This window comes from Corvus kubaryi, unplaced genomic scaffold, assembly GCF_017639235.1.
Source record: "Corvus kubaryi isolate FWS band 111438036 unplaced genomic scaffold, C.kubaryi_AGA036_p1.0 37385, whole genome shotgun sequence".
NCBI lineage: Eukaryota > Metazoa > Chordata > Aves > Passeriformes > Corvidae > Corvus > Corvus kubaryi.
Window position 1 is genome coordinate 33,670,257 of NW_024581127.1, and position 22,896 is coordinate 33,693,152.

General features: G+C 50.9%; 1 protein-coding gene across 2 annotated transcripts in view; it reads right to left on the reverse strand.

The window, feature by feature from the left end:
- PTP4A3 (protein tyrosine phosphatase 4A3) overlaps window positions 1-22,896 on the reverse strand; it is a 44,104-nt gene that overhangs the window by 9,152 nt on the left and 12,056 nt on the right. Inside the window, exons 1-3 of one of the 2 annotated variants that reach the window (XM_042035967.1) lie at window positions 4,034-4,125; window positions 2,835-3,649; window positions 1,436-1,528 (exon numbers count right to left, since the gene is read on the reverse strand). In XM_042035967.1, coding sequence (XP_041891901.1) covers window positions 1,436-1,528; window positions 2,835-2,939 — 198 coding nt within the window. In that variant the 5' untranslated portion in view covers window positions 2,940-3,649; window positions 4,034-4,125. Of the gene's footprint in view, window positions 1-1,435; window positions 1,529-2,834; window positions 3,650-4,033; window positions 4,126-22,896 lie in introns of those variants that run through there. The other variant, XM_042035968.1, reaches the window with a different exon arrangement.

The following is a 22,896-nucleotide window of genomic DNA, read 5'->3' on the forward strand; positions in this document are numbered from 1 at the left end:
GTGGGGGGAGGAGGAGAGTTCTGAAGGTGGTATATTTTTTTTTTTTTCTTCCCTCTTTTAGGTTTGTTAATAAACTTCTTTATATTCTTTCAAGTTTGGTGCCTGCTTTGGATTTCTCCTAATTCTTATCTCACAGCAGATAAACAGAAATGAGTATTTTGGACCAAACCACTACACTAAATTGGTGTTTCCGCCCGGTTACAAACTGAACCCGCGACACAAATATAAAGATATACCATGATATATGTGTGTGTGTGTATATATATATATACACATCTCAAATATATATAGAGATGTATTTGATACAATTATATAAAGATATTTCTGTATCGGCATAGATACATGTATGTATAGAAAACTAGCTTATAGATATATCTATGATTTACCTTATATATAGGTTATGGAAACTTTGATATAGAAGCTATTTAGTTTCTATAGTGTCTTATATAGTTTCTCTAGCTCTCTATATAAAACATCTCCTAGATATGTATCTCTCCACATAAGAGAGATGTAAGAGATGTAAAGAGGTACATATATCCTAGATATAGAAACTCAGACTGGAGGCTCCAGTTAGAAATGGGGTAGAAGGCAGAATTTGGTGTGTAAGTGAGCAGATGTGATCTCCAACATACAGATTCTATATGTAGGATAGAGCTATCTTTCCAAGATATATCCTGTAGAGACACAGATTGCATCTTTATCTAGAGACATCTGCATCTGGAGGATCTGTATCTAGAGAGCCACAGGATTATCTACCTATATCCCTGAGGATCTAAGATACAGCCTTCTCTCTCTCTAGGATACACATTATGCAGACAGAGCTATATAAAGAGGTCCTACACACAGAGGACCACCCCAGGAGACATGAGGCACTTCTAAACCCTTCCCTAAATAATAAGCAGAGCCTCACTTCCCAGCTGGAGCTGAACTCCCTGGCAGGGCTATCACGCCTGACATCATCTCCAATTACTTATCAGCCAAGATACAGCCCAGGCAGCTGCCTGCTCTGCCTTTCCCAGCTTGCTGCCTCCTCCCTTTCATCCCCCCCAGCTGCACCAGCTGGCTGCTGGAAGAGCAGAAAACCCTCACACCACCCCCCAGGATAAGATAACAGCCGAGGGTAATGGGAACCACGCGCATCTTCCACGTGGGATCAGGCGCTCTCATCCCTGGATGTTTCAAAGCCTGAGCAACAGGCAGGGAAGGCAGCTGCCGACTCAGCTGGGTGAGTCACAGTTTCGGCTGCGTGGGCAGCACTTCTTTTTAAAGCACCAGCCTCAGCTCAGCTCAGCTGGGCTTCCAATTTTGCTCCTCGGCAAGTGTGATGCTGTGTTGGGCTACCAGGGTGTTTCACAGCCCCAAGGGATGAGATATTTAAGGGTGGTGTTGGGGCAGCCCCCCGTCCCCCCTGGTGCCCATCGTGCTGCCCACCTACCATGACAGTGATGCCGTCCTTCTCCAGGGGGGTCTTGTCATAGGTCACTTCACACACTCGCACGACCGTGGTGGCACCGTATTTCTTCAGGTCCTGGGGAGGGAAGGAGAAGGAGGGGTCTGAAGAGACCCTGACAGATGCACCCGTTAACCCCAACACATCCAAGCCCTGCTATGACCATGTGGTGCAGTATGGACCCTAAAACAGTGCTGTGCCCCATCTCTGAAACCTTGACCCATGGTCCATCCAGCCTGGCAGGTACAAGGAAATATGAAATCCCACCAAAGCCACGTGGCCTTGCAGGATTTTTGACCAGCATCTTCATGACTCCTCAGAGTCACGAGTACCAATGGGGCCATTTATTTTTAAGCCCTGACAGCCACAACAGCAGGGATTTTACACCCCAGTCAAAGAAACATCCCTGAAATGGGTGCAATCCTCTGAAGGAGAAATTATTTGTGCCTGGTGAGGTCACACTCCTGATACAGAAATGCACGGAAGCAGCTGGGGGGGAGTCGTAGCATGCCCCACCAACCGAGCTCAGCATCTCACAGATGGCTCAGGGGCTCCTTCTCCACCTCGCTGCTGTATCCCATCATCACTCCAACACGCTGCAGGCTCAGGCGTGGGACTTGGGATGTTTCCAGCATGGCTCATTGCCCAGTGCAAGGATTGCCCCCGGATTACGTGCCCGGTGCACCGGCCTCGCCGGGCACCATGAGATCATCCCCGCCAATGATCCACCTCCTTTGTTCCCCATGTGCACTCACCAGACCGTGGTGAGCCCCCCACATGCTCAGCAGCCTGGCCAAAAGTCTAAGAGGCTGGAGGAAAGGGGCATTTTTCTCCCTTCCCACTGGTGTAACCACAGGTAACCCCATTGCCTTGTGTGCAGCGTGCAGGGTATGGGGGGGCTGTCCCCAAATCACAGGCACCTTCCTGTCACCCTGAGGCAGTAGCACTCACACAGGTGCTGCCTATGCTGGCTCTTGCAACACCAAACTCTCCAGCACTACCCAACACGCTCTGAGCATTGGAAATATGCTGGGATATTTGGGATGAAAAGTCATTATTGAGGTGCTGGGAGGTGCAGGGCAGGTTGTGTGCACCCATGTGCATCGCTCCAGAGTCTCGTGACATGATGTGCTAGTGGAGCTGGCAGGGGATCCAACGGGAATGGGGACACTCTGCTCCATCTCTACTGTGCCCAAACATCATAGTTGGGGTCCTGAAAAACATTCCATCCCAAAAAGCTGGCAATGATTAGACCCACTGCCCCAGGATGCCACGAGGGGCTGTGGTACCAAAGGGGCTGTGCTGCCCTCTCATCTACATCAGCTTTTAGCCCCAAAAGATGCAACTGGACCCTGGTTCCCCACTTCCAGCCTTCCCTCCTTACCTCCAAGAAGGTGCTGAGCGTGGCATTGGTGGGGTTGTGGGTGATGAGGAACCTCATGTTTTTGTAGCAGACCTCCACGGGCGCAGGGCGGTTCATCCGGGCCATGGTGGGACAGTGGGAGGGTGAGGTGGTGCTGACAGTGGTGGGGGAAAAAACCCAAGAAAAGTGTGGTGTGAAGGGGCAAAAAAAAAAAACCCAAACAAAAACCCAACAACCCCTCTGTGCTTCAAAAATAAAAATAAAACAGGATCAAGAACTCAATATACAGACGTTGTGCAAATAATCCCAACTCCTGGGAGTGCGCCGGCTTCCTTGACACACCACAAGCTCCCCGGGGGGGAAAAAAAGCCAGATGGGGAAAAAAAATAATATTAATGGTAATAATAATAATAATAATAATTAAAAAAAAAAAAATCCCTTTGCTGTAGTGTTGGCGTCCTCTGTGTGTGTGCGACGGCGAGCGGCTGCTGCCTCCGGTGCCGTGCGCTCCCGGGCGCTTTAGAAAGGCCTCTGCATATGGGGGGTGGTGGTGGCGGGAGGGTGACCCCCGTCACGTTACCCCATCGGGGTATGTGGAGTACTTGGGGGCGGCACGGGGGGCCGGGAGCCTATGGGGCGGCGTCGGCGGCGTCCGGCAGCGGTGCCTCGCTGGGGCGATCCATGCACGGGAGCCTTGAATGGTTGAGTCGGAGGGTCAGGGTGCTGGGCGAGACGAGGAGAGGCGGCCGGAGGCTGCTTCACAGGGCGGGCTGCCGGGGGCTGCGGGGCTCACAGCTGCTCCTCAGCACCTCCATAAATCCCAGCGGAGAGCAAGGCTGCAGGGGAGGGAAAGGGAAACGCGGTGGTGAGAGTGTCCTCCTCCCCAAGGAAGCCCCTGCCTGGTGTGGGTGCCCCTGAAGGCACCGTCACTTTCTACATCCCCTATGAGTATCCCTGACCATCCTCATCTTCACAGGAGACCGTAGATTAGAAAGCGAAGTGGTATTTAAAGTTAAAACTGAAATATCATCTGGAGAGCTGAAATGGCACTGGAAAGCCAGAGGGGGTAACTCACATTTCACCCACAGAAGGGAAAAGCACATGGCAGGGAAGGCCTTGCTCCCATATGCCACCCAACATCTGCACCTGCTGGTGAATTTAAGCAACCAATCAACACCAGCTGACCCCCCTGACACCCATCCAGATCCCCCAGACCTCACCTTTGTGTCCCCAAAAAGCACGCTGAATATCTCCACCCCAAGCGCACGCTGTGCCCGAAACCAGCTGCCACTGCTGCTAATCGGCCACATGCTCCTGGCGCTGGGCTCATGTCCACCAAATGCACCTCTAATGCTCTTAGGAGAACTAAGCCGCCTGCAAATGAGCTTTCTTGGGGAGGGGGGGCCGTGGAGGGGGTCGCCTGTGTGTGGTTTTGGCAGCGTTAGTGATGGATGTGTCTCCCTGCCTGCTCATCCACATTCCCACACCGCTGGCACACTGCTCCCTGTAATGGACCCCTGCCCCTTAACCTGCAGCATCTTTGCTTCCAAGGATGGTAATGGGAAGAATTAAAAAAGAAAATCAAATCCCACTGTGGAAATGCCCGAATCCACTTGATGATGGGCCCAGCAGGAAGGTAAGAGCTCTGCCAGCCCCACTCGGAGCTGAGGGAAACCCAGCCAGAGCCTCCCCATGTTGTTCCCCAATGGACTCTTGTTTTGAAACTGGTCCTTCCCCCAGGTCAGCGGCTGCTTAGTGCCTCGTGGCCAGAGCCTCAAAATAGACGATAAGCACATAAGTAACCCGAGCCAGGCCAGCAGGCACCCCCTTGCCTCTCCTCACAGCAGCCAGAAACTTTCCCCTCTGGATTGTTTCACCCTTATGCAATGAGACAAGGTGGGAGCAGGGACATGAGCCAAGCGCTGACCAGTTTGTCACAGCACCTGGGTGCTGACAATGGCTCTTCCAAGCCCGAGCATAATTTACAACCTGTTCAACAGCTCCTGCTTCTCCAATCATACCCAGGAATGGAAAGTTAAACAGCAATGGGAAAAAAGGCAGGTGAGGTGTCGGGGGAAGTGGATATGCTCTGCTGAAAGTGCCCAGTTTGCCTGCTAAAATCATGGACTTTTCCCATCAACCATGCCCAATCACTCATGACTTCTTTTTTTCCCTATAAAAACCAAGGTAATGCTACCCCAGAGCCCTGCAAAGTTCAAACCCTGCCTGGGCTGTAGGGGATGAGTGGGACATTCAGGGGGGAAGACTTTCCAGTCCCAATTGAGAAAATCAGATTTTAGCAGCTGATGGAGTCTGGAAGCTTGGTTGAGGGATGGGAGTGAGGTGGGAGCTGCCTTCCTGCAGCATTTTAGGTGTGATTCAGAGCAGCTTGGCCCACAGATGATGCTGAACCCCCCAGGGTGGCTGACCCTCCCCACCTGGACCACAGCAGCTGGAATTTTTGCTCAAAGCTTGCAACAATCCCGCAAGATGGGCTGGGAAACCTGCTCTCCCCACAGTGTTCACCATGCTTTTTCAGTGATGATCCCACCCACCACTTTCTTTGTGGGATCTGCTTCTCCCCAAGACGATCTCACCATGGCTGGGTAAGAACCAGTGTGGTGTTTCTGGAGGGTAGTTTTGGGCTGATTTTGGCTGTGTGGCTCCTACATGTCCAGCTGCTGATCTGCTGGCCAGCACAACCACGAAAAGAACCAGCAACCAGTGAGTGAACGATTCCCAAGGAAAACATGCTGGCAATCCCCTCAGCAAGCTTCATCTTTTTCATTTCAAGGGAAAGAGAGCTTAAAACCCTCCAAAGGGATGGGAGGTGGGAGGGATGGGCAGCCACAGCTGCCTGCTCAAAGGGAAGAGCTGATGCAAAGCAGGAATTGCCCCAAACTGTCCCCTTGCAAACCCAGTTTCTCTGAAACAAAGGACTTGAGGATCTTTTGCTTTTACTTTTTATGCCTTTACTCTTCAGGCTTCCAGTGTGTTTCATGCCATCTGTCCCAATGATTTGATCTGATCCCAATGATCGATCTGATTTGACCGCACCAGCACCAGAGGTGCACAAGGGACAGCAGCAAAAAATGACTTTTCTCCCTCCAAACAACCTCATACCTCATTTTAACCGGCTGCCAGGGACATTAATATGAACTGTGCCCATGTTTACCCGTGTCCTGGATTAAATCCCACCCGCTGAGCAACCCCGTGGGACTGGCAGCTGCTGCCAGCACCAATGCCTGCGCTGCCCCCTGTCATCATCCGACACACAGCTCATGCTCCATTGGCGCTCTGGATCCCATACAATTTTTTATTGGCTTGGGTGTGCTCGCTGCCAGTAATGGAGGCTCAGTGGGAACCGCCTGCCTACGAGAACAGCGAGTGCTCCTTTCCCACAAGGTCTCCTCTCCAGTGGAAGCGTTTCAAGTATTTTGGCAATTGCACATCCCAGCAATTCAGCCCCGAAGCCCATAAATCCCTAATGGATATTCAATCACAAATCATCCCCTGCATTTCAGGCGGCGATGCTGATCTCCATATTAAGCATGGCAGAACAATGTGGAAAAGGGAATTTCAGCTAATATTAATAACCTGCCAAGTGGAATATAAATCCTTCTGATTTGAGCGCTCCAGGGGATCTAGAGGAAGCATGTGAGGACACAGAGAGCAAGCCCTGGATGAGGATGCTCAGCAATGCAGCACTGGCCTGTCAGGCTCAAACCCATCTTGGAGAAACCTGATGAAAGGAGGTAGTAGCAAGGTGGGGGTTGGCCTCTTCTTCCATGTAACAAAGCAACAGGACAAGATGAAATTGCCTCATGTTGTGCCGGGGAGGTTTAGATTGGATATTAGGAAAAATTTCTTCACCAGAAGGGTGGTCAGGCATTGGAAAACGCTGCCCAGGGAAGTGGTGGAATCATTATCCCTGGAAGTGTTCAAGAGAGGCATGGATGTGGCACATGGTTTAGTGATGGACCTGGCAGTGCCGGGTTAACAGCTGGACTCCACGATCTCAGAGATCTTTTCCAAACACAGTGATTCTATGCTGTATTTTTTCACCACGACTGTGGAAATTTCTGCTTCTTCCACAAGAATTTTGCAGCCAAGAGCCCACTGAGGATCCAGGATGAACACACAGCAGTGTGGCAAGAGAGCAGTGAAGGATGCTGCTCTGGGGGATAGGGACCACTGAGCCATCATCTCTTTGTCTTATACCCCAAAGCTGAGGAGATTACAGAGCTCTCCGAAATATTCCTTTGCAGTGTGGCAACGCCATTACAAATGCCTTGGTCTCATCCCAGCTGTCCAGGGACAGAGCCTGCAACAGAGGGATGAGGCTGATCTTCCTCATGGCAACTTGATGGAAAATAAAGGTCAGATCTTCAACCAGTGAATGGAAGAGCCTGGTTGGATTGCTGATCAGATGCCTGATCCGATGGCTGTGCTGCTGGTACCTGACCAGTGGGACACAGATGGTGGAGTCAGGTTTTCCTAAACACAGCACCTCCCCAAGCAAAGGAAAAGGAAGCTTTGCAGAGCCAAAGTGTCACTCCATGAGGGCTTTAGCAGCGGGACTCGGAACAAAGGCTCTTACTCACCCAAACAATGTGTATCTCACCCGTACATAAATAGAGAGATCTCGGAGCAAGCACACCTCCTGTTCAAAGTTCACCTTCAGAGAAACCCAACAAAACACCCAGCTGTGTCACACTTCCTCGACCTCTCTCCTGCTTTCAGCTCACATAGCAAGACACTGACCAGCCCTTTCCCCTTAAGGCAGATGAAGTCCTGCTCTCCCTGCTCCCAACAAGCACCTCCATCACCCTGAAAACTGAACCCAAGTTTCTGAGCAGTCCCAGTCATCACCATGCAGAATTTTCTGCACACGTCCATTGCCACTGACACGAGTGACCATGGGGAGGTCTGTGAAGCTCAGCTGCACACATGAGATCTGTACCAGCAGTACCACCATTGTCACCACTGCCACCACTGTCACTGCAACCAGAATCAGCAGCACCAACACTGTCACCATTGCCACCACCACCACCACAATGACCACTGCCATGAGCATCACCACTGCCACCAGTGTCACCACTGCTATCAGTATGAGGAGCACCACTGCCATCACCACCACTGCCATCACCACCACTGTCACCAGCATCAGCAGCACCACTGTCACCACCATGTCACCACTGCCACTAGCACCACCACGGCCACCAGCATCAGCAGCACCACCACCACTACCACCATTCCAACCACTGCCACCAGTGTCACCACTGCCACCACTATGAGCAACAGTACCACTGCCACCACTGGGTTCCACCAGCATGAGCAGCCCCATGACTGCCACCACTGCCACCAGCACCACCACTGCCACCAGCACGAGCAGCACCACCACTGCCACCATCGCCATCACTGCCAGGGAGGACAGGTCCCAGGACACAGAGAGCCACAGTGCTGTCCCCAGCCCATGACTGCAGCTGGGACACAGCCAGCGTGATGAGATTTCCTCCAGTTGCATCCGCACGGAAGGAAACAGCAAAGGTCCGGGAGGAGAGCGACAGAAACAAAACACCCGGCAGGAGCCGGCATCTGTGGGGAGAGGTGTAAGCAGCCACGGGCACGTCCTGCTCCAGGTGCAGAGCTGCACAGAGCAGATGGGATGTCCTGGAAAAGCCATGCTGGGTACTGTGGTGGTTGTGGGGTATCTGCTGCCAGGAGCGGAGCAGTGCCTGGCACCATCTGCCAGGGAAGCATCGTGGGTTTTTCCTCTAAGGGGTTATTTTTTAGGTTGTTTCTCTTGCTGCACGTGATGTTTTCTGAGCAAAGCAGGACAAGAAGGATTAAAAATGCACAGGTGCAGAGGGAGAGCGTTGGGGGGCTCTTGGCAGCCCACAAAAACACACCTGCAAGATAAACCAGGTCATGCATCTTTCCCCACAACGTTTTTGGTGTGCAGTAAATACTGGCTAACACAAAATTTTGCCAAACAGAGCTGTACAGCCCCTGATCTTACAGCTCCAGTCGGACTTAAGGAGTTTGGTAACATTTAGAGAGCAGGGAAAGGTGCCAGCATGATGTTGGCGTGGAGATTTGCAAGCAGGAGGCACTCAGGACACCAGGAAAGAGGGAGGAATGGGGAAGCTGAGGCACTGAGCCAGCCAGCCAGATAAAAAGAAGAGCACGGTCTTCCCAGCACTGTGCAAGCTGGGAATGCACTGCAGGCACTGGTAACATGATCGACCCTTTCTTATCTTGTATTTACACCTTTTGTCTTTGAAGAGAGGTTGAGGCACAGTGTGCGAAGTGTCTATAAAGGTCCTCTGGGAGTTGTTTTTCCCTCTCACCCAGATTCACAACCCTGACTGGACATGGAGCCTGTGCTGACACTGGGATTCCTGTGATGCCACCAGAGTCAGGGCTGCCTCTCCTGTCCAGAGCTTGTGGGGCAATGCCCTGGAGGAAACATGATGCTTCCAGCAACCCTTCAACAGCCCTTTCACTGGAATTTCTGCTTTTCCCTTTGCATGCAGTCCCCAGGCAGCTCGAATTTGAGGTCTCCATGGACAGCTTTTTATTTAATCTAACTCCTTCTTGTACCATAAGAGAGTCAGCCACCAGAAGATCATAAAAACCACAAAAAGGCACTAAACCTTCTGAACTGTGGGGAAAAGGACCTCCCCCCAGCTGAACACAGTCCCCCACCAGTGGACGACTCACAGGCAGCCAGTGGTAGCCCTGCTTTCAACAAGATCCTGGTTTTATGATCTGGGATATCCCCTCCACTGCCTTCCCCCAGCAGCCACGAGGAGCCGTGGTGCCGACGTCAGAGGCTTTTCCTGGCTTGGATTTGAAGGGAAAGAAAGAAAAAAAAGAAAAAGAGCGAGGAGGAAGAGAGGCCAACTCCACGGGGAAAAGTAGTAACAGGCTTGGGGCTGGCTGCTTCCCAAATCTGCAGAGGGTGTGCCCTAGAGGGTTTTTTTGGGGAGGGGTGAAAGGCACAGTCGTTTGGGGACGGATGGTCCCCACGCTCCGGCGCCCGATGCACAGGGAAGTCAGGCATCCCAAATACTGGGGGCCAGCTCCCCCCGTACTTCAGGGATTTCTTTTGGCCAGAAGAATCAGGAAAGAAAAGCAATTCTGTGTGTGACTGGGCATTCCTAGGCTTCAAGCCTTGCCCAAGAGTATCTTTGGAAAGAAAAGAATCCCAAAGCAGCATCCTTGCCCCAAAACACACACAGGGGGCAAACTGACCCCAGTGGTCCCCCCCAACACACTGCCACGTGTCTCTCCCATCCTGAAACTCTGGTGCAGCTGAATATCTGCCCAGCTTTTTTGTGGTTTCTCACAGTATTTTGAGTGAATTTAATACTCGTGGCAGGTGGCAAAATTTGGGGGTGGGAGTGCAGATTGATGCTTTTTTTGGGGAAACACAAGAAACAGCAGCACACTCCTGGGAAGGGCAGGGAGGAACTGTCATGACCTCCCCTTTGAGGTACAGTTTGAGCGTGAGCCTGTGTCCCACCAGACCTGAACTTTGCTATTTGCCACGTCCCTGCTCAGTGGTGGGATTCTGATGGGAAGCCGTCCCTACATTACCTTCTCATCAGGCCACCAGCAGCCCTGACCCAAGGCCACCAGAGCCCTGTCTGCGTCACTGGTGCCTCTTGCACAACCCCCAACCCAGACAGGCTGCGGTGGCTTTGATGGAAGTTTGCTGATGATGAAGGGGGCTCCAGGGGATTCAAATCTACCCAAAGGGTGGATTTTGACCTGCAGACAATGTTGAAATAGTGCTCTGTGACACGCTGGGGATGCAACTGGGGACAGAACATGCCCTGCCTGTTATGTACCCCATGGAAAGATCTCTGGTGACATCAAGTTATGGTCAGCATTGTCCAGAGAAGCTAAATTCTGGAAAAAGGCAGCTCTTCCAAGTCAATGGCCCCAGGTTTAGATGGTGTTTGTGGGTCACTGAGCTTCCTCCACCATCTAGACCCTGTGCTGTCACGGGTTGTCCTCCCAAACCATCCCACTTTTGCTCTGCACTATTTGGTTTACAAATTTCGCCCCATGGAGACAGGGTCACACAGATCATGACAGGCTGCTGGGGGGTGGCAGCACCACCAGCCCTCTCCTTTGTGGTGGACACCAAAGCACTTCTGAAGGCAGCCACCAACCCATGGGAACAGCACTGTATGGAAAGCCCTGGATTGTCTCCTCCTCATCCTCACCAGCCATGGCCACTGTCACTCTAACAGCAGAAACTTCCCCTTGAAATAGCCCCTCCAGAGATGTTCCTTTTCCAGCAGGATGGGACAGAGATGTTGCATATAGGTGAGAAGTGTCTCCTCAGGGCTACCCACTATACAGAGAGATCCTCAGGGAAACATGGTGAGTGTAAGCCAGGATAATTAAAAGCCATGGAGCAAGTGGAGGGAGGGGGGAAAGCAGGCTGCTCCTGGGTGGGATGTGGCAAGGTCTGGCAGTGGTATCACGACCCCCCAGCACATCATGCTCTTGGCTCCTTCCATTGAGCCCAGGTCCTGCAGCAATGGTTTTCCTTAAGACTCTCTCCCAGAAAACTCCTTGGCTCCAGCAAAAAGCCACAGCAGAGCTCCCTGGCTGCCACAGGACAAGTGCTCTGCAAAAGCAACATGTTGACAAAGCTCTAGGGACAAAGGCTGGTACCTCCAAGCTGCCAGTTTTGGATGCATGGCTACAGCATGGCCTGATCCTGCATCCTCTCCTGCTCCCCTGCACCCTCTCCTACCCTCCTGGACCCAGCCATCTCCAGCAACAGGGACAAAATCCTTTGGTCCTGCTGCCCTTGCGCAAAATCCCAGCACTGTGCCAAGAGTTATCCCCCACCCGTGGGAGCTTACAGAGCAAATAAAGGTGGTTTTCTTTCCATTAAAAGATCAAAGGGCACAAAATGCTGAAAGTCACAGCTGTTCTCGCTGGAGGGACATCAATGTGTCCACTCACTCCGCAGAGCCTGCCGGGTGTGTAAACCACTGCCCCATGTCCTCAGCCCCATTTGCACCCTGTCCACATGGGAGATGAGGGACTAAACTGGAAGGAGGAGGGAGGATCAAGCATCACTTTGGAGGAAGGAGATTAAGGCAGTGCAGAGTTCAGATTGCTCAGGGTCTGCAAACTAGAATCATAGAATTGTAGAATTCAGGTTGGAAAAGATCCCCAAGCTCATCAAATCCAACTTCCAACCAAGTACCATCCTGCCCACCAGACCACATTCCTGAGTACCATGTCTACCCATTTTTGAACACTTAGGGATGGGTTCCACCACTTCCCTGAGTAGCCCATTCCAATGCTGAATTGCTCCTGCAGTGCAGAAACTCTTCCTGATATCCAACCTGAACCTCCCCCGGTGCAACTTGAGGCCTTTTTCCAACTACAGAACTTCTGAAACTCAAAGCCCCTTGGAAATGCACCTTGCAGCTGGGCTCAGATGGGCATAAAAAGGTGAGGATGTTGCTGTGGCTCTTTCTCCATCTCAGGAATTGGTGGCCAGGGAGACCTCACTGCAGCCTTTCAATGTATTAAAGGGAAGTTGAAAAAAAAGAAGGTGGAAAAAAAACTTTTGCATGGGCCTGTAGTGGTAGCACAAAAAGCAACTCCTTTAAACTGAGAGAGGGTAGGTTCATATTGAATGTAAGAAGGAAATTTGTTATGATGGGAGTGGTGACACACTGGAACAGACTGCTCCCAGAAGCTGTGGCTGCCCCATCCCTGGAAGTGTTCAAGGCCAGGCTGAATGAGGCCTGGAGCAACCTGGCGCAATGGAAGGTGTCCCTGTCCATGGCAGCATGGTTGAAACTAGATAATCTTTAAAGGTCCTTTCCATCCCAAACCATTCCATGATTCCCTGAGTACCTGAGGGCCAGAGTGGCCGGGTGTCACCATGACCCTTTGCCCGGGTTCTCCACATCAGCTCCCACCCAGCCCCCCATCAGCTCCCACCCAGCTCCCCACTTGCCTCTTCACCAAGTGGGGTTCAAACTGAATTCAAGTTTAACTACGGTACTAAAAAAATCTTGCTGGAACAGGACAGTGAGAATTAGGAAAATGGGCTGAAAAATCCTTAGGACTGGAGCCCTACAATGCTGCAGCTTGGGACGTGGTCTTGGACTGCAAAAATGGGCTCCCCAATTACCATCAAGCCTGTCCCTTTCTGGGCTGCACACCAGAAGCAGAGAGCAGATGCTGCAGCCCCAGACGAGCACATTTTAAATCACATCCTCACTTGTCACACAGAGATGCTCTGGCATGCCAAGGCTGCTCCCAGCCACTGTTTGAGGCGAAACCAGCTAAAAAAGGATGGCAAACGATACGGATCCTGGCGCTTCTTGAACTTAAATGAACTGTCTTTTGATACAGAAGATGAACAACCCTGTTCCTGTCATTCACAGGAAGGATTTCCAGCAGTGGTTTTGTAAAAGCCAGCAAACGCCCTGGTATCTCAGGAAGGGAAATTGCAATGATTTGCATGAGCAAAAAGCTCATGTCAGAGCCACTGTGGGATGATGACACTTCGTGCTCTTCTCATCCTGTCAGGGAAAGCAAGGAGAAGGTCATGCAGCACAGCCAGCTGGCTGCGAAAGACCGTGCCCAGGTGATTTTGGAGATCACTGAAGGAGAAGGACCACATCCTCAGGGGAATGGCAGGATGAGGAGGAAATCCATCCTGTCTAGAGTGGAAACATCACCTGAACACCACAACAAGAGGGGATGCCACATCCCACGGAATGGTGCACCCAGGAAAAAGCAAATCCAACAGCAGGATGCTGCAACCTCTCAAAGCACCTTTCCAGATTGATACCAGCCTTGGGACAACACAGAGGTGAAATGGTCATCAAACAGTATTTTTTGGGGCTGGAGGAGCCTGCAGTCAGCATCACTTCTCCCCAGAATGCCAAAAGGTTGGAAGGAGAGTGCCTGACTGCTCAGGAAGTGCCCAGGAAAGCTTACTCATGAGCATGCTTTGCCTTTGACTTTCTTTCATCTAGATTTTTGCATAAATCCAGCACTGCCTTTAGGGAAATGCAAATTCCCTGGAGAAAGGGCAGCGTTTGAAGGTGCTGGCTGCTCTGACGCGCCGGGCAGGGAAGCGACGCTTTTATCACCTGAAAATTAAATAAAGGCTGAGATGTGAAGCCTCCCCACCCTGCTAAGCAGGAAAACTTCCTCAGCTCCTACGGCCGGATCCAGCAGGGATGGGACAGGCAGGATGCGGCGTTTCATCCGTGCTCTGCACATCCTCCCCAGCCCCAGGGGTGAGCTTTAATGGCCTGAAGACACGCAAGCTGCTCCGGCTCCGCTTGGTTTCCCGGCTCTGCTTGGCTCCCCGGCTCCTGGATGGTTTCAGAGGCACTTTGACATGCCGGCGTGGGTGGCATTTCCCAGCCACCCTTGCTGCGCTGGAGCAGGCTCTAATCAAGCTGCAAGCAAATGAGCTTCCCTGGGTAAATGAAGCTGCGAGCACAAATTCATCATTTATGATGAAGCTGCCTGATGATAGTAAATGTTTCTGGGGATGCACATGCACATGCTCTGCCTCTCAGCAGGGAAAAAGGCAAAGAAGGTGAATGAAAAAGCAACACCAGTAACAAGTTGTCCGGGTTAAATACTGGCTTTGAGGTCCATCCAGAATGGTCCCTGCCCCTCTGCTCCCAGGGGAGATAAAAGGGTTTATGCCTGGGGAGGGCGGCAGACAGGCATTCCCTATCCTGCTGGTTATGGCTGTACCCTGAGAGGGTTTTTCTCCATCTCTTTTTCATGCTGCTTCCTAAAGAGCCAGGCTGCAGCAAACAGAAAACACAACATCGAAGAAGATCTAGGGAGACCTTGCACAACACTCAGTGCTGCTTAAGGCTCAGTTCCCCCATTGCAAGCTCCTTCGGTACAAACAAAAAGCAAAATGAGGGCATTCCTATTAATATACCTGGCTCCATGCTGAAATCCACACTATTTCAACTATCCTAGCAGAAAAACCCTACAGGCATAGACGTGTACAGAGTACTCCAGCAGCCAGCACCAAGGATACTTTGCTGTTTCACAAATAATTTAAATTTGGCACTGCACGTGACAACCAACAGCAAAACCAGCCTGGCGTGGGCTGGACCACAGTGGAACAGAGGGAGCAGAGACAAGGGGTACTGAAGATGTCCCCTCCAGCTCATCTGCTCCGGCGCAGAGTCAGCAGGTACTGGCTTGGCTCAGTTCTACCAGCATGAGGCCACCGAGACATTGATGGCCAACCCAGCAAAGGCACCATGGAGTTGATCTTGCCTTGGGGGAATTAAAAAATAAACAAAAAAGTTTATTTTCAGCTTGATCTGTTCCCAGCTCATCTCTCTACAAACAGGCACCTGTACTGGCCAGGCACTGTGGGCAGCATTGAGACAGGCAGCCAAGGGTTGCTAAAGGAGCACTGTAATTCAATGCCGAGCCATGGGGTGAAACTCTGCTGTGTGTTCCCAAACGGGAATTTCACTGGCATTTTCTTTTATCAGCTGGTCGATAAAACATCCCCATCCTGTTTCCAGATCTTCCATAAGTGTCATTCGTCACACAGATGGAGCATATCCTTTCTGCTGTCATTAGCATGTCCTGAGCTGGCATTTACTAGAAATGCAGCAGAGGGACTTCCCTCAAGCTCCGCCAGATAGTGGCACCTGAAAGACTCTGGGGACCTCAAGAAGAGACTTCCCTGCAGGGTTTGGAAATGCCAGCCAACCTCTCCCATGTAGCTGGACCCACAGCCTTCCTGTCTGAGCCTCACAAGCTGGCAGGGCTGTGGTGATCTGCATCTGGATGGATGCATCCATGGAGCCATCACCCAACTCAGGCACAGAGGAACACTTCCCCAGATCTGCTCCCAGGAGACTGGCACAGTGTAGGAATAGGAGATTTTAGTTAATACTAAGGATCAACTCTGAGCTCACCCACTTCTCCAGCACAACCGCAGGCAGGAGCAGCATTGTGGGATCGCTGCCTCCAGAGCTGGTGACAACATCACCAGCTCCTCACCAGGAGCACATCCCAGCCACCCTTCCAGCAGCCACAGTGCCAAGGATGAGGAAGATTCACAGCATCCAGGACCAGTAGTGCATCTCTCTGATGCCAGGGAATTGATAAAACCCTGGTCCTCAACCTGTCCACTTCAATAAAACAACCAACAGCTCCATGAAATCTCCCCTAACTTTAGCAGACGCCAATTTTAGCCCAGCTGCCTGCATGACGCCTCTGCTGTGTTTTTATCCCTAGCTTCAGGCAGATATTCTGATTTTTGTAATGCCTGAAGACAGTTTTAGGGAATACACAGCCATTTTTAAATAAATCAGTATTTTAAAGGGAAGCAGAGGGGGAAAAATAGCCTTGTTCTGGAAAAAAAAAGTACTAAGATTCGCTGACAAAAAATGCACCTACATGTGAGACACTCCTATTCTGACCCCCATCTCAAAGTTGGGCCATGAAATCACACAGCTGGACCATGGGTTGCCCCACTTGTCCACAGTTCACTTCCAGTCTGTGCTTGGTATCTTGGGGGGAATGGAGTAAGGTTACGTGGCTGTCCTGTGCAAAAACTTTTTGCACATTTGTCATCATTCAGATGGGCTTAAAATCTGATTAGTTTTTTTCAACTTTCATTTTTGGAAGTGATTTATCATGCCTCCACATTTTAGCAGAGAGCACAAAATGGATGGAGGATGCTCAAGAGCAGCTCTGGGATACACAGAACTTATCTCCATCACATTAACCCAACCTTGTACAATATGAGAATTTGAGACAAACTTTGTCTCCAAATCCCGCCTTTTTCAATGAGTTCATTTTCAGGAAGCTGTCCCATCCACTAACCTCAAAAAATGTCTCTGGCTCACATCCATTGAACAAGATAAATGAGAGTTTATAAGTTCATAACTTGAACTGAAGTCAGAAAGTTTCGTCTTTCATATTCTAGAGCTGATTCACGGCCAGCCTGACCCAAAACGTGGGCTTGCTTCAAGTTTTTTGTCATTTCAGGGTTCATTTGCAGTTTAAAGTGATGCTCTCCTCCTGCCTGTGTTCTGTGCTCTCATCCCAGCCCAGTGCTGGCACAGCTTCTCTCTGCACTCCCCAAAGCCTATGCAGACACACTTTTTGACCTTGATCAAGTGAAATGCTCCTGGATTTGCTTCTTTGCTAGAAATTCAGAGGGATGTCAAGCAAGGATTTTGGTCCTGGGGCTGCCTGAGCAATCATCACTGATGCTGAGCACAGGCAGAGAGCACCACCTTGGACTTTTATCTCCAAAGACACATTTGAGCTTTTCCAAACTGAGCTTTTCCCCTCTCTGCTACACCAGTACAAGAATTGGGAGCTTCCTTATTCCACTGAACCTGGCTGTATTTTTGGCCTGCAGAGTCAACAAGAGGAGCAGCCAGCTTTTTGGCTCCCTAGGAAACTCCACAGTCCAAGAAAATCAGACGAAACATTTGAATGCTCTCAAGCTTGTTCGTCAACAGTCTGATTTCTGAGGGACCTGACCCTGAGTCCAGGCCGGCCGATGCTGCACCAACAGCAATATTTTTGGGTCCTGTGTGAAATACTCCTGCAAATGGTCCTGCTGCCAAGTCTTGCAAAAGTTCCCAGGCTGAGGAGCTGGATGTGAGGAGCATCCACTGCAGGGTTCATGTGAGTTGCTGAAACATCTCAGCTCACTGGGGAAGGGTCAGAAGTGGGGAAGGACATGCATCATGTTGACTCCAGCTCAATAAAAGCAACAAAATACCTATGGGGACTGTCTGACATCTCACATGGACGGTCACAGGAGGGCTGAGGTTGGAAGGGACCACCTCCAACTTCCCCAATGGGTGAAGCATCACTACGGGCATCTCACCATTGATGCCTTGGCACCTTCATGGACATCCTACAGACCAGATGGTCACCACAGTCATGCATCAACACCATGCCTTGATTGATGGATGAGATTTCTGGTCCTGGCTACTTGAATTGTGCTCCTCTGAAGAGATTTAGCATCCAAAACATGTGTCTAGTAGGGTTAAAGGATATAATTTCCTCCCTTTGCCCTGCCCAAGGTCACTGAAAGACATGGACTTGCATGGAGGGCATCCCAGCCCATTCCTGAGACACAGATCTCCCTTCCCAGATGCCCTCTCTCAGCTCCAAACAGCACCAAACTCTTCCACTGGGGTCCTTCAGAGACAGGAAAAGCACCCTCAACCCCAAACTGTGGCCATCACTCTGTATCTTCCAAGGAGGCTCGTCCACAAAGCCCATCCGGGGCATGGTGCTGGGTCATGGCCCAGGATGAGGCATCTGGCCGAGCACACAAGGTGGAAAGTTCAAGTGGCTGCTGTTTATTTGGCTTTGCAGAGAGCAGTCGCCCAGGCTGAACGTGGGCCAAGCACCTTCCCATGGCAGGAAGCACTGCTGGAGTCTTAAATAACCACCAGTGGTCAGGGCTTTGGTTTACAGCTTCACTGGATGGAAAACCATCCCTCACTCAGTGTTTGCTCCAGCCCTCTCCTGGGTGTAAATGTCAACAGTCGTCTCATTACCTCCCAGGTCTTCATGTCCATACCCACCAGCCCCATGTGGAAGCTTGACACAAGCAGGAAAAGTTCTCCAAGCACAGGCATAAAAACACATGGGGGCTTCTCATCCCTTGTGAAAGATGAATTTTATGTCCTACAGTCAAAGCTTCCCTTTGCTTTTGTGTAAATTGGTAGTTCCCTGGGGCTCTCCTCACTCTCCCCATCCTGCTTTAAGGATGGGGAGGGTGAGGAGAGCCCTATCCACACCCATCTCCTCACACTCCAACACTGAACTGCACCACCATAAGCGCTCCTCACCTTCCGGCAGCTGGACGGGTGCGTTACCAGCTCATAGGATTAAAATCACAAATAAAGAAAAAAATCCTTCCTCCAGGGCAAGCAGAAAATGCCAAGATCCCTCCACAAAGGCTTTTCTCAAGTATTTCCCTGTGGTACTTGAAATCAGAAATCTTGCCAAGAACCTGGGTAGAATGGGTCACCCAGCAAATCCAGCTTTACTGAAGGAAAGTTCCCAAAAGCTGTTTCACTGGGAAGCCTGGCTACTTTGGGATTTTGGCTTGACAAGACTCTGGGGAATATAAATGTTGGTTTTTTTTACCTACAGCTGTCATTAACATATTAACCTAAAATGATGGCTGGTGAGAGGAAGCTCTGTAAATAAGCAAAATAGCATTTTACAGTTGGAAAACAAGACCTTGTCCTGACCTCCTCTCCTGGGCAGATTCACTGGCGCACAGCAAACCAGTATTTTATTTTAAACTGTGCCTGTAAAAAGTTAAAAAAAGCTGCTTCCTTGACACTTAAGTCAGGTAAGGACACAGCAGGCCAATCTGCCTTATAAATATGCCTGCTCTTGTATACACATGTGTTTTAAAATAAGCTTATGAAATGTAAACACATGGCCTTTAACAAAAAATAATTCAGCCTCACTGAAACCATTTAAGTGGGACTGAGCCAGGCTTCAGAGATCTGCACAGGGCATGCTAACTTTGACCCAAAAACCCCTTAGAAACAGATAAAACACTCTCACAAACATGCAAAAAGGAGCAAAATTCAGTATTTTTCTCAAGGATCATCCCTACAGCTGCATTTCTGTCTTGGCTATAAGAAAAAGACATTGCGGGGAGGAAGAGTTTCTTCCAATCCATGTGAGCATGTTCCACACTGCCCACCTTCTTTGTACCACTGAGATGGGCAATTTTTCTATTTGTCCCTGGCCTGTATGCCCCAGGAGAGGAGCCAACCACCAAGAAACCTGGGCTTTAAAAATAAAACACAGCCTTGGCTTCAGAGGGACAGGTGCAAGGGGAAAAACTATTTTTAACCCTCATTCTGCAAGAGGGGAATGCTGGGACCCCTCTGAGTGGTGCTTGTCTGAGTTTAGAAGATTTATATGGAGTCGATGAAGGTGTCTGACTGGTGGTTAATCCTGGTGCTGGGCACTGGGGCTGGGGAAGCGGACATCAAAGCATTCCTGCATCTGCTGGGGAAATGGAAGAGGCGGCAGACAGGGCTCTGCCTCCTCCCGGCGCGGCTGCTGGGGTGACAGGCGGCACAGACCTGAGCTTGGGGCTCTCCAGGACCCAGAAAGACTGTTGGGGTGGCTGAGCAAACCCCCAAGGATGGATCTTCCCACTTGATTTGCTGGGTTTCCATCCTGCTGCAAACACAAAAATGAGGAGAGGTGCTCCAGACCTCTGATCATTTTTGTGGCCTTCTCTGGACCTGCCCTAACAGGTCCACGTCTTTCTTGTACTGAGGACCCCAGACCTGGGCACAGTTCTCCAGGTGGGGTCTCACATGGGCAGATTCTATGATTCTATGCAGATGAGCTCCCAGAAAGCTCACAACACCAGTGGCTGGCGCCCCTATGTCCATCCCTCCTGGGGTCCCTGGTGGAAGCTTTTCCTACCACTGACAGAGGATGGTTCAAACCTCTCATGAGCTGGTTCAGCAGCAATCCAAGAGTTAGCATCTGGCCTGGAGATGAAGAGCACATTAAGGATTTAGTAGGACCTGACAGCTCATAAAGGGTGGCTAAGGTAACTTTGTCAAAGGCTGGCATTCAGGACTTCTCCATCCGAGGAGCCAAACAGCCTCAGGCAGGCTGTCTCGGGGGAGTTCTGGGTACACTGCATAAATCTCCAACCTTATTAAAGCTCCAAAGACCACAGAATCCAGCTCCTGACCTTCTCCAGAGCAGAAAACGACAAAACGTTTCCTGTTATTTATAGCAGCTGGAGAGCCTGATGGGAAAACCCCACTTGTGAAACATGGGCTGCTTGCCATGGCTGCTCTCAGGGAACGGTCAAGCTGCTCCGAACTCCAGCCTGGATGGACCATTTCACCCCTGGGGCCACTTCAGCCTGGGCAAGACCATGTCCAGAGGCTGCGCAAGAGGAACAGGCAAATGGATCATGCTCCTGTTGGCTCTTCCAGGTCATGTTCGCATGGCCCAACTTGAATTAGGCAAGGCTGAGCATCCCAGGAGAGGGAGCTTCTCCTGTGGGCTACAGGCAGCCCTTGAGGAGCACAGTTAACCTGTATAATGCTCCACCTGAATGTGGCCGACCTCACCTAGGAGGCGACTGTCAGCTTTATAGGGAAACTGAGGAAAGGGCATAGCCCCTTTGCCCACCTCCACTAGGTGCCATTCCCCTCCTCAAAGCATGGCAGGACAGGCACTGGCACGTTTATCGGCTGGCAGTTGGATTTCCACCACTCTGGCACGCTTGGAAGGTGCCTTCTGGCACGTTCAGTCATGCAGGTGCAGGAAAGCTCACAGCCCAAGGCGAGCTCTTCCTGCACCAGGACAGGCTTTGCTGCTGGGAGCCTCCCAGCACCGGCCCTGCTCGAGAGGAGCATTTGCTGTCACGCTGTCGAGGAGGATTCCCAAAGCTTCTGTCTTGGGCCTGCGCCAGCGCGAGTGTTCTGCTCGCTCCCAGGCCGAGGGAAGCAAGCTGTTCGTCATGCATGGCCGTGAGATGCTGTGAAGGAACTTGCCAGCCACAACAGGAGCAGCCAGCTCTGGAGCTGCCACGACGGCGGCTGAAAGGCTGTGATGGCACCCAGGGACATGCACCGACCACTGCCCTGCCACAGCCAAAATAAGCCACCGAGCTGGGGGTAGGGTGACAGTGAGTGTCATCAGTGTCAACACAGCAGTGAACAGCTGCTGGGATTTAGGAGCACACTGGGAACAGCACAGGTCACAGTCCGGAACTTCACCTTCATCATGAAGTTGCTGCTCCTGTCCAGGTAATGATGCCTTGTGTAGGTTTCAGCTTGAGAGCAGAAACCTGAATTTAGGGAACCAGGAGTCTCATTAGAGTCATCAAAAGAATCACAGAATGGTTTGGTTTGGAAAGGAACTTTAAATGTTGTCTAGTCTGACAATATTTAATCCTGCAACGAGCAGGGACACCTTCCAGTAGATCGAGACTGTTTCAGTCACCTGGTCCCAGGCTTCTTGACAGGCTCCTCCTGTCCTTCTCTGCTACCGCTCTGCTGTTGGTGAATCTGTGTGGCCCCATGGCCAGTATGGGACACTGAGACTCTAACATATCTTATCCTCAACAACAAAACCCCAAACCAGAGCCATGGCCAAGGCCTAGGTGCATCTCCAAAGAGCCCAGACCGATCTTCTCCCAGGGAGATCTTGGCCCTCGCAATGGACAAGTTCCTTCTAAACATCCCCAGGCAGTTTGCCTGCAAGTCCAATTAATAACACTATATTTTGTCAACAAAGTTGGGTCAGCGGCAATTCATAGACTTCATGCTGGTTAACCTTTTCCCACCAAACAAGCCCAGGGATATTTTGACTCCCTGCCCTTGAGAAGTTTATTTGTGTAGGATCCATCCACTTACCAGCTTCCGGCAATGAAAAGACACACAAGGAGTGTAACTGCTTTCTAATAGTTGGGGAAAGACTTGATGGTTGTGGCCAGGGCTCCCCAGCACTGGCACTAGAAAAGCAAAGCACTTGCAAAGCCACCTGAGAGAGTCCCAGAGGCTTGTAATTAGCCTGGGAGAGAAATGAGAGTGAGTGCAACAGCCCAACCATCGCCCCCAGATGCAACAAGATCTTCTGCGGAGAACCTGGAGGTGTTCTACCTGCTGGAGGCAAAATGCGTGGACTGGGAGTGTGGAATATTTAAAGAAGACTCAACAGAGAAGAAACATCAGAGAAAGCCATCCCTGCTTTCAGCCTTGTCCATGTGCCATCACCCAGGAGGAGATGACTCAACACCAAACCAGTTCAAGCTTCCCCAGTGCTTTTCACTGCCCAGGACCACATCTCATCATCTAATGCTCACAGCATCTTGAAGCAAAAGCAGATGAGTGGGATCAAGGAAAAGGGCTGCCTTAGCCTTGGCCTGGGGAGGATTTTTCACCTCTTAGAAGAAGAAGTACCAAGGAGAAAGATTTCTCACCTTCCTCCTGAGACATATGGGATGCATCTCTCAGCCCAGGATCACAGGTTGTTTCAGCTTCAG